General features: G+C 31.6%; 1 protein-coding gene across 2 annotated transcripts in view; it reads left to right on the top strand.

Annotated features, from left to right (window-relative positions):
- The window catches only part of LOC106478177 (C-Maf-inducing protein-like), a 135280-nt gene extending 130524 nt beyond the window's left edge, over positions 1–4756 (top strand). The window contains exons 18-19 of one of the 2 annotated variants that reach the window (XM_022381747.1): positions 1695–1769; positions 2890–4756. In XM_022381747.1, the coding sequence (XP_022237455.1) occupies positions 1695–1769; positions 2890–2918 (104 nt within the window). In that variant the 3' untranslated portion in view covers positions 2919–4756. The remainder of the gene's footprint in view (positions 1–1694; positions 1770–2889) is intronic. The other variant, XM_013938702.2, reaches the window with a different exon arrangement.
- Positions 4757–11347: the final 6591 nt, after the last annotated feature.

The following is an 11347-nucleotide window of genomic DNA, read 5'->3' as shown; positions in this document are numbered from 1 at the left end:
ATGACTAGCTGCCTTCCCTCTAGTCTTACACTGCTAAATTAGGGACGGCTAGCGCAGATAGCCCTCGTGGAGCTTTGCGCCAAATTCCAAAAAACAAAACAAAGCAAACATCTTTTGCACAATTTATGTTTTAACTTCTATAAAAGATGCATTAGCTTTTACAGCATAATTATAACAGAAATTAAGTAAATCGTTTTTCTAACTTACACAAGTATTTGAGAAACATTTAGAAATTTACCTTAGTGAAATGTTAAAGTGTAAAGAAATTAAAATAGAAAACTATTTTTCAGAACACATGTATCAGTTAATATTATTTCTGATCACAGCAAGCTATGTACTTAGAGCAAAACTAAAAATCAACGTATCTATCAGTATAGCTGATTAAATATATATTTCATGTGTGTCTACTTACAAAGATTAGAATTCAATGTACTATCAGTTAGGCACCCTCACTATTAACAATATTTTCAACCATAATCCCAGTAATATCTTATGCCAGCTTAGGAGATTTATGTTAGTCCAAGATACATATATTAAGCAAACAATGCAAAATGATCTGCATAATAAAAGTATAATGATAAATTAAAAAAAAACCAGTAATGACAATCAATACATTAAATAATATAACAATACTATTAATGAAAGTAACAATAAATAAATGAATGATATATTTTACTTGGAGAACATAGAAATACTTACTTTTGGCATGAACTACTGTACTAGAAAATGTAAAAAAAAATTAATTCATAAATGGTATTAAGTTGTGATAGTTTGTTCTTTGAAACAAAAAAGTGACATTTCACTGTTTAAGAGCAACAAAATAATTACAAAATATTACGACAAGCTTTTTAATACAACAAATTACAGCTTCTGTGGAGCAACTAATGAATTCAAAATACTTTTGACAACAACTTCTGAAAATCAAAATATTTTAACTTTTCAATTGTATTATGTGGAATACTTTTGAATATTTAGTTATATTTGGGTAAAAATTTTGTTTTTCAAGTTTAGACAACATTCCTCTTGTATAAGTTTATAGGTCCAGTTATTTTTTTGTTTTGTTTTATTATGACCTTTTTTGTGTTTTGATTTTATTGATTAAATGATTATTACATATTTGCAAAATGTAAAATTCTCAGTTGTTATGTTGTTTTATGACTTTGTTACCACTTTTTAATAGTTTTAAACATATAATATTTTAAGATTTAATATTTGATCAACATATGTACGTACATTAATGCCTCCATCAGAAAGCAGGTACATTTAGGGTTACAAGTTAATCTAATGCTATTTTGAACTTAACAGTTTCTAAATTAACTAGTTTCAGTTTGCATTATCAGTTACTGAAATCTTACTATGGCACAGAAACATGTTAGCAGCTACGTCATAAGCTGATAAACTGTACTATATTTGTAGAGATTTTATTGTGGAACAGATGCATGTTAGCGTTTACTTGGTAAGATGATAAACTAAACTGTTTCTAGAAATCTTACAATAGCAGAGAAATACATTAGTAGCTACTTGGTAAGTTGATAAACTAAACTGTTTCTAGAAATCTTATTAAGGCACAGAAACATGTTATTAGCTATTTAGTAGACTTCTAAGCTAAACTGTTAGTAGTAATCTCGAAATTGCTGTTTTCTGAGTTAGTGATTTATTTTTGCATTTGTTTTTTTGTTTTTTTTAAATTGCAGCAATGAAGAATTTAAGAAAACTAAACTTAAACAGTACTAGTTTAACAGCTCAAATGTTTGAGGAACTCAAAGTAAGTGCAAAGATATACTTTTAAGTATTACAATGAAAACAGGGGTGTAACTGAGATGTGAGTATTGGGAAGGGAGGGGCAAGTCATTTTGCCTGACAGACATGGCTTCTACCACATGTGTAGGTACTGTGTACCGATTGCTGTGCCATTATTACTGAAACTATTGTTTCTGGTATAACCTTTATCTGTACCATTATTACTAGAACTATTGTTTCTGGATGTGAAATAGATAAGTGGGTACCAATATGATGGAATTTCCAATTACTAAGTTTAGATTTCCTCATTATTCAGTTGGGCAAATGAGTACCCATTGGGTAAAAAAACTTATTCTTTTTATAGGTACAGTATATAATACATTAATCAGGTATGGCTTGGCAAGTGACAGACGAGAAAAATTTGATGTCTCCTGTGATGAAACAAGTTGATCATTCACTTGTTCATATCATTGACTTAAGATATGTGACCATGCTACATGTGTAGCAGCAAGTGTTATAATGGTTTGGCATTGAAGTTCTTGGTTTTTTTCTAAGTATTGTGTATTCACATTGGGCTGCTCAACAAACTGTTGTTATGCCCAACAAAAGTATCTCTAGCTACCTAACATTGGGAGGGTGGTATATTCCCTCCATTCCACCTACTCCAGTAGTTACACCCCTGAATGAGAAATATATTTCTCAATTTTAATAGCAGAAAAATTATCTGCTATAATAATTTCTTTTTATAAAAAGTAATTTATAAAAAAAAGTATTTAAGAATTGTAATTTTTTGTAGTGTCTTACACTTTATTTTTTGAAAATTATCTATAATTCTAATCCATGATAATAATCAGCATAACCAAAATTACATAATTATTGATATCAGTATATATCAACCTTGTGTTATAATGTTAAATACTTTAAAAAGTACTTATTAATGATAAGTATTCATCAACAGTTTTTGGTAATGATCAAATATATTTTCAGCAAAGCCTAATAATGATAACAATCTATTAACAGTGTTTGTAATGATGAGTATTTATCAGCAGAAGGCCTATTTAGTAATAATCAGTATGTATCAACAATGCATAAAATGGTCAGTATCTTTATCAACAGTGTTTAATAATTATTATTATATATATCTTGCAGAAAAAATTACCAGCCTTACAAGAGTGTGACATTCGATACACAGATGCCTGGTGACTTTAGATATTCCTGAATCAAATTACAAAAATAAGAAAATACTACATTCTCCTGGTATCAAGGTTTTGAAGAACTTTATTCACCCAGACAATTGTGGTATTTCAACCAACTGATGCTACTCATAGTCCAGGAAATTAAGCCATCTTTAATCCAGGATCCATTTAAATCATCCAATAGCCAAAACATTAGATTCACCTAACATGGGTTAATCAGTGCTAATTCTAGCACAGACTAGCAACACTAAACTACCACTTGAAGTTTATTGAATAAAAAATGATTTTAACTTTTCTGAGACCATTGATTTTCACACAAACATTTTAATTATTACAACATGAATAATATATATAATAGTAACTGTAATAATATTTCCTATATACTTATTTGGACCAGGGTAACTTAATCAACAGGCCTAATTCCTTCCTGGAAGTTACTTCAACACAAATGTGTAAATACACTTTCTCCTAATTTCTTCCTGGCAGTTACTTCAACACAAATGTGTAAATACACTTTCTCAATTTAAATGTCACTGTGCATGAATATAGAATAGTGTCATAACAACAAATCTTGTTTACTTAAAAAAGATTAAATCAAGATTTTGTAAGATTTACAAACTGTTCACAATGCGTGCTGTAATTTTTAGAATAAATATTTAGCCATTTAGAATATGTAGTTTTTAAGACCTACTAAGAAAATGACTGAAGCAAAATTTTTGAAATGACCTGTTTCTTGTAGTTTAGCATCCTTTTAATACAGATATGAAAATACAAATGGTGAGTTGATGTGAAAAACTGTTTGGTATTGGTTTCAAGGTAAAAAAAATATATTCCTCATATAAAGTCTGAGCTGTTTATGGGCCAGAATGTAGAAGAGATTTCTGAGAAAACTCTAATGTTATATACAAGTGATAAAGTTTGTGTAGCCTGAATATTTGTAATGGCTTTTACATCACAAAGAATTATAGCATTTAATTCACACTTTGAATTAATGTACTTTAAGACTTGTATTACATCCTGTGGTAGCTTTCATAGAAATTTCTGCATTTTTTAATTTTATCTCTTTGTCAGTAAACTCAAACTTCATAAGACAGCTAACTTACAAACATACAATTTATATATTTAACTAAGTTTTTAAGGTTGAATTGAAACTATATTTAAATGATGTATTTTTAAAAAGAATTAATAATTTCTGTTTTAATCTGATACTATTCTTTAAAAATTTGGTATTTGCCATGAGTTTGATGCTAGAAAGGTATCTAACAAGGCTTCAGTACTTTATGTAAACTAAATGTAATTTGATTACTATAAATGATTGTGTAATGTAGTCATAGTCATAGTTTAAATCAAGCTTTTCATAAGCAAGTTAGAATAGTTATCATAACACAGTTTTTAAGAGATTTCTTTAAAAAAAACACAAACAAAAAGGGATCTACAATGGTTGTCTGGAATTGCCATGTTGATTGGTGTTCTATTTGACGTAATGCATATCATCTAATGATTTTTTTCAGAGCCACTGGAATTTGTAATTTGTATACGAATCATTGAAGTTAAATATACCCAGTTAAATAATATTAAATGGACCATAATAGTTCTAATACACTTGCCTTTAATGTGCTTCTTTTGTTTTTGACTGTGTGCTGTGCATTGATTTAATGTAAGAAATACCCACTATGTATGTATATATATAGTGTTTAACATTCATTTAAGTCCTGAAAATATGCGGAAAATATTTGATATTTATGTTATTTATTCTCTGTATGTATCTTTTGTTTTATTATAAATATATCAGCCTAATAAAAACTTGATTTCCTATTTAAGTCTGTTTGATTTCCCTAATTATTTAACATGAAGTTCTACAAGACACTGCATCTAGCACCAATATAATATGCATACTTAGTGTGACTGGTACTGCAAATTAATTGAGACTTAAATTGTGTTTTTGAGCAAATTAAATATATAAATGATGTTTGCAATTCATGTCAATAATTGTGGTTTAGTTTCAGTGGGCAGATGACACTTGAAACTACAAGTAGTCACATAGAACTGTCTATTCTCAATCTGTTGAGTAGTTATATCATAGTATTAAAAGGCCAGGCATGGACAAATGGTTAGCATGCTAGACTTTGAATTCGGGCATTCGTGGTTCACATCTAGTTACTGCAACACTCTGCTCTGAAAGTTAGGGTTGTGGACGTGTTATAAGAGAAATGATCAAATCCCACTATTGAATTAGAGCTAGCAATAGATACTGTTGACTAGATACCTTCTCTCTTGCCTATCAGTTCAAAATTAGTGTCAGATAGCCCTTGTGTGGGTACTTCCAGGTAAACTGTTTGCCTAGTCAGAATCGGTGGGTGACACAAATAACATGAGACTTGGCAGAAATGTTCTCATGGTTTCGACTAAGTTGTTAAAAATGGAGAGATTGGACAAAATGTGAAAACTATCTTTATTCAATTCACTAAACAACTGAAAACAGCAAGTTTATGGATGAAGTACAAAGTTTCTACTGGAACTTTCACAGGTATCAGAATAGAAGAATAACTACAATAACTGTTCCATATTGAGAAAACAAAGCATTATATATACAGTTCTATAATGTTATTTTTGTCAAGGCAGGTGTGCTATAAATGTTAATATTGGTAATTCCCAATAATCGAGGGTGTAACCTCAAGGCATCACTAATCCACCAGTGAAAAATATCCTTGCCCCACCTTAATTAGTATATTCTACTTTACAACAACCTTTCCCATTAGAAAGTGCACAAGATATCAAAGTTAAATAACCGAAGAAATTAGGTAATTAGAGCGAAAGGAACTGAGCCATTTCCTTCACGAAATTTCCAAGATAAAGTTACATGTACACTTTAAAATGTTTTCGGCTCAGCATGGCCATGTGGTTAGGGCACTCGACTCGCAATCTGAGGTCACGGGTTTGAATTCTCATCCCACCAGACATGCTCGATCTTTCAGCCCTGGGAGCATTATGGTAATGACTAGCTGCCCTCCCTTTAATCTTGCACTGCTAAATTTGGACAACTAGTGCAAATTGCCCATGTGTAAAAGACTAAAGGGAAGGCAGCTAGTCGTCACCACCCACCACCAACTCTTGGGCTACTTTTTTACCAACGAATAGTGGAACTGACCGTCACATTATAATGCCCCCACGGCTGAAAGGGTGAGCATGTTTGATTGGACGTGGATACGAACCTTCAGATTGCCATACCAGGTCACGATAAAGAGAGTATAGTGGCAATTTTTGAAGTAAAATTATCACAGACTGTATTATAATAACAGAGCAGAGAAGAATAATTCGTATTGTCAATTGTATTCTAAAGTACATGAACCAACCCATGTGGACTTTGACGAAAAAGAAACAATTATTTAAAAAGTTCTGGATACAACTGTGATAACCAACAGTGTAACGAGCATTTGTTTATAGATTTGATTTGTTTTAATATATTACTTTAAAAACAAACGGACTGTGTTGCTGTTTGTTTATAGTTGAAATTTATCACCAAAAAGTCACAGACACCTACTGTAAAGAATCCGGCCTTACAAAACTTGACACTGACACATTGTTTTACATTCTTCTTAAATTTTTAGAATTTAAAAGTTCACGTTATTGAATAAAAAGAGACAGAAAAGACACACTATCTCTACATACTACTTGTTTATACTTTTACGAATATGCGAAACAAACATACTATAAAATTTTATTTTTTACCTAAAGTAATTTTTAGACAATAGCGTCTATATAAATGCAGACCCATAGGATTCTCTTGCTAAAAAAGTTGTTTTTTATTAAACCACATATACTGCATAAGTCTTAAAGAAACAAAGTATAGAAATCTCCTAATTTTTTCATGTCATGTTGCCAGTAACCCATAATGAAAGAGGTTTAAAACACTGTTTCAAATATCTGAAAGCTTTAAAGACATTGCACTAAACTTGTTAGGCGTAGAAACTAATTTATCCGGAATTTTGACTTCATTTATTACATACGTGTGTTTCACATAGTGCAGTTTCTAGTAAAAGTATTTTTTTTATTATTATATGGTTAATATGTCCTCCAGACGGCTAACTACTTAAATATTTTACAAACATGTTCTCATATTCACATGATAAAACAAATTAAAACGCTTTAGGTCCTACTAGAGATTAAGCTTAAACGGACTGCTCCTTCCTGTTTATAGAGTGGGACAGCCTTTCGATTTTTACTTTGAGGTCTTCTTGTGATCCAAGTTTAAGTCCTGATGTTGAATGATTTCATGTCTGATGACACAAACGTTCATCTGTTACTACAGTATAGAATACAGAGAGAAACATTTTTTCTAATTCTAGCTCCCATGATAAAGAAATGAACTAGTGAGGTTTAATTTTAATATATATTTTTAACTAGAAGTATTTCATATAATTTGCTGACCAAATTAACAGACTTAGTTCTTCACTGCGTTATTCAGCCACCTTTTCTATTTAACTATAATGCCAGAAGAAAGAAATCCAGCATTTATGATACATTTTGGATCTTTAATTTGCGTGTAAAATTTCAGAGGATTTTACGAATTAATTTAGAGTGACCAAAATCCTTTATGTTATGAATAAGTACGTCGCTTGCGCCATCTTGTGCCAACTAGAAAGCCAAACCATTTAAATGGTATTTATATAGCATAACATTTCTGAAAGGGTTTGTTTGAAGTTAAGCACAAAGCTACACAATGGGCTATATGTGCTCTGCCTACCACGGATATCGAAACCCGGTTTCTAGCGTTTTAAGTATGCAGGCATACCGCTGTGCCACTGGGGGCTTCTGAAAGGGACTGGGTATTACTTTTAAAAATTTAACTCTTAAAAAGATATGATATAATCTTGCTATTGGTGTCAGTACTTTTTAACTGATGAATGTTTGAGGTCTACAGAGATTTAGTAATAGTAGTAGAATGTCATTTAAAATGTCTTCTAAAATATACAAATGAATAGTCCCCCCCCCTTCCAGTGGCTCAACGGTAAATATGAAGACTTATATCACTAAAAACCACGTTTCAATACCCGTGATTGACACATAACAGATTGCCCATTATGTAGCTTTGGCCTTAACAACAAACAAACGAATAACATTTGCTTGAGTTTTGTGATCTGTGAAAATTTACCAACAACACATAAACGAAACTGAATGTTCATAGTGCATTAAGTATGTTTTTGTCAGACTTGAGTGTAACAATTTAATATAAATTATTTAAGGTCAATAACTCCACACAAGTTTACATATGTCTTTTTTTTAGTTAAAAAATAAAACACTTCTGGAGAATAGTCAAAAGAATTATAAAAAAAAATAATAATAACTTGACAAAAGGTTGAAACTTTTCACTGTATTAAAATGTGATAGTCAGGTGTATAAGCACACTGTATTTATTATCTTCTTATCTTAACATAATGTTTTTCGAAATTTGTCACTTGTTTTGGTATGTACAGTTTTCTATAACAAGTGGTCAAGAAAGTCACTAAGTTGTTTCCTCTACTTTGTTCTTTGTTATTTACTCTAGACAACACCTGGTTTGGCCGTGGAATAATATATGTAAAGCTGCACCTTGTGCATGAGTGTAGACAGCAGTTTATTTCAGTAGTAGGGCAAGTGATGCCTCGAGGTTACAGCCTTTTTTATGTTTGAATGATAATGACCGTTACGTGTGAAGCGCTAATCTATTAGGGGATGTCTGACGCTTCTGGATTGTCTAAGTAACGTTAGAGTTAGTCAGTGTAGTATAATATCAACTGGATGAGTCTGGGTTAAGATTACAACTAGTACAATTTGGAAAGAAAACAACTTAGATTAGGTAAAAGCGACAATCCAGTATCAAAAGCAAGTACACAAACTTCGTTCGTGTTATATAATAAAGATTGTGTCTTGCATTTTTCCAACATTTTTCTTTTCTATTCATTTCTCGGGCTTAGATAGTTTCATGTGTACATAGTATGAAAATATAATCACTTGTTTCACTGTCTTTTGAAGTTTAAGTTTTATTGCTTTTTATTCGAATTTTGTTGACCATCAATTCACTCTTGCCGACATAGAACTCGAATGATATTAATAAGTTATCTTAATGAAAAACATTAATTTTTAATTTTGACATATTACAGGATAAACACAGTGCCCAGCAAAATAGCGACAATAAAAATAAATAATCTATAAGGAATTATGTGGTACTAGAATTACATAATTATAAGAAAATGCTTAGAGATAGATTTAATTTACGTAAATTGAAAAGTAACTAAACTTACAGGGAAGAACACAAAGTATTATAAGTAAATTTGGAAATAATTTTAAAAAATGGGTGTAAAATGCAAGTATTATGGGTTCACTTTCTTCTACTGTAGGAAAATAAATTGCGCAATAGTATTGTCATATGTTTATAGTGTACACTGTGAATCAAACGGTGTCACACCAGCATGAGGCCAAAATATATTCATATGTTGTTCGTAACTTCTTGATATCCTCTGTCATACCAGTGAAGAATACTGCTGTCGTATATATTCACGGATAAAGTGCAGTATTACAGCAATACAACTCGTGGGCAGGTCAGGTATTATCTCTAGAAAACAACAAAAGAGCAAAGAGAGCTAGAACGAAATCAACTTTTCTGAACCACATTGTTATACAAACACTGTATAGATTCAGATTAAACAAAAGGTTTCGAAAGTTTTAGATAAAAAGGTAAAAAAACGAACGATACACGTCTATACCACAGTCTCTACAATTCACAGTGGTCATGGTGTAACAGTCATGAAGGAGTTTACTGCCTATAGTTTGTGCTATTTTCATCAGAATGCATGAGAAATTACATTAGTTTTTTTACAAGATTCTTTTACGGAAATCCACAGCAAAATTTCAGAATATCATTAAGCACACAGGTTGAAACTGCAAAAGAAAAAAAACTATTTACAGCAATACGAAGTCAAGATAATCGATTTAGTAACTCAGATGAATATATCATGGAAGCATCAGGTTGAAGAAAACTGAAAGAGACTTGTTCCTATTATATAAACAGATGTAAACAAGGTCTTGCTGTTCATGTTCTTGTTGAATACGGTCTTCTGTCAATAGATGATCCAGGATTTCAGAGCCAAATGATGCCTTCCCCTACCAGCTGGTAATGTAGATCTTAAATGACATTTGAAAACATTTGCAGATAGTGCCATCTATCTCAGTTGGAAGATCCAGAATGAAATTGTGAATGCTATTTATGATATAATGAGTGAAGCAGTTTTTGCAGACATAAATGCTGCTATGTTTTTGCTGTCATATCTGACAGTACAACTGACTCTGCTAACAAGGAGCAAATTGCTATTGTTATTCACTTTGTCAAGAAGGAACAGTTGAAAGAAGTTTTTTGAGGTTTTGAGGAAATAATGAGCACCACAGATGAGGAAATTGCTAATAAACTCGTCCAAGCATTGAAAGAATATTGGTTTCATCTGTTATTGATATGTGATCAGGCTTACGATGGTGTACTGGAATGAAAAGTCACATGAACAAAGTACGAGTAACCATGCAAAGAATTTGTCGAAAGGTAATCTTTATGCATTTCTACAGTTATACATTAAACCTAAATGTTGCTCATACAACTAAAATATCTAATGTACTGGCACAATCAATGACGTGAAAAAATCCAATCACGACTCAGCAAAACAAATGATATTTTTCAGAACAAGACTGGTAGAAGTTATTGATATTGATCAAAGAATGAACCTAAAAGCACTAAGTGAAAGTTGATGGTTCGAAAATCATGGAAAAGTCGTCAGATTTCTTGATATTCTCCACGCTTTAACTGAAATGCTCCAGGGTATGACTGAGTGAACTGACTCAGCAACCATTTCTAATGTTGCCTGTTTCTCTCTTCCATCACGTGTCACTGGTTTATTGTTACTCTATGCATATGATTTCCTTTCTCCAAGCTTTCTTTGCCTATATTTAAGGAACTTTAAGATCCCAATTCCAATCTTTTAGAGTGTATGCGACAAATAAAGGATCTATAATTGTACTGAACATTCGCAGAGAAACGGCCTACGAATGTTTCAACATATTTTTTTTAGGCAAGGCGATGTTGGGTTGAATCTATATACATAGCGTGGTCACAAGTAAATAGACACCACCTTTTCAGAAAAAATGAAATTTTTCAGTCATATTGACATGAATTGACATATTTATAATTTAATTAATATCTAGTAGATCTTCCTTTCGCTTCGTGGAGTTTGTTGATCCTTTGGGGCATCGTGAGAATCATCTCGTCAATTTTAGATCGTGGGATTTTCGCCCACTCTTGCTTCAAAACTTGGAGTAGATCGCTCTTCGAAGTTGGATACGAATAAGATATAATCTTGTTAAATACACGTATAAATTCTACCTAATAG

The sequence above is a fragment of the Limulus polyphemus genome, unplaced genomic scaffold, assembly GCF_000517525.1.
Source record: "Limulus polyphemus unplaced genomic scaffold, Limulus_polyphemus-2.1.2 Scaffold9, whole genome shotgun sequence".
Taxonomy (NCBI): Eukaryota; Metazoa; Arthropoda; class Merostomata; order Xiphosura; family Limulidae; genus Limulus; species Limulus polyphemus.
The sequence above is the reverse complement of the archived record's forward strand: the minus strand, read 5'-3'. Positions and strand labels throughout refer to the sequence as shown.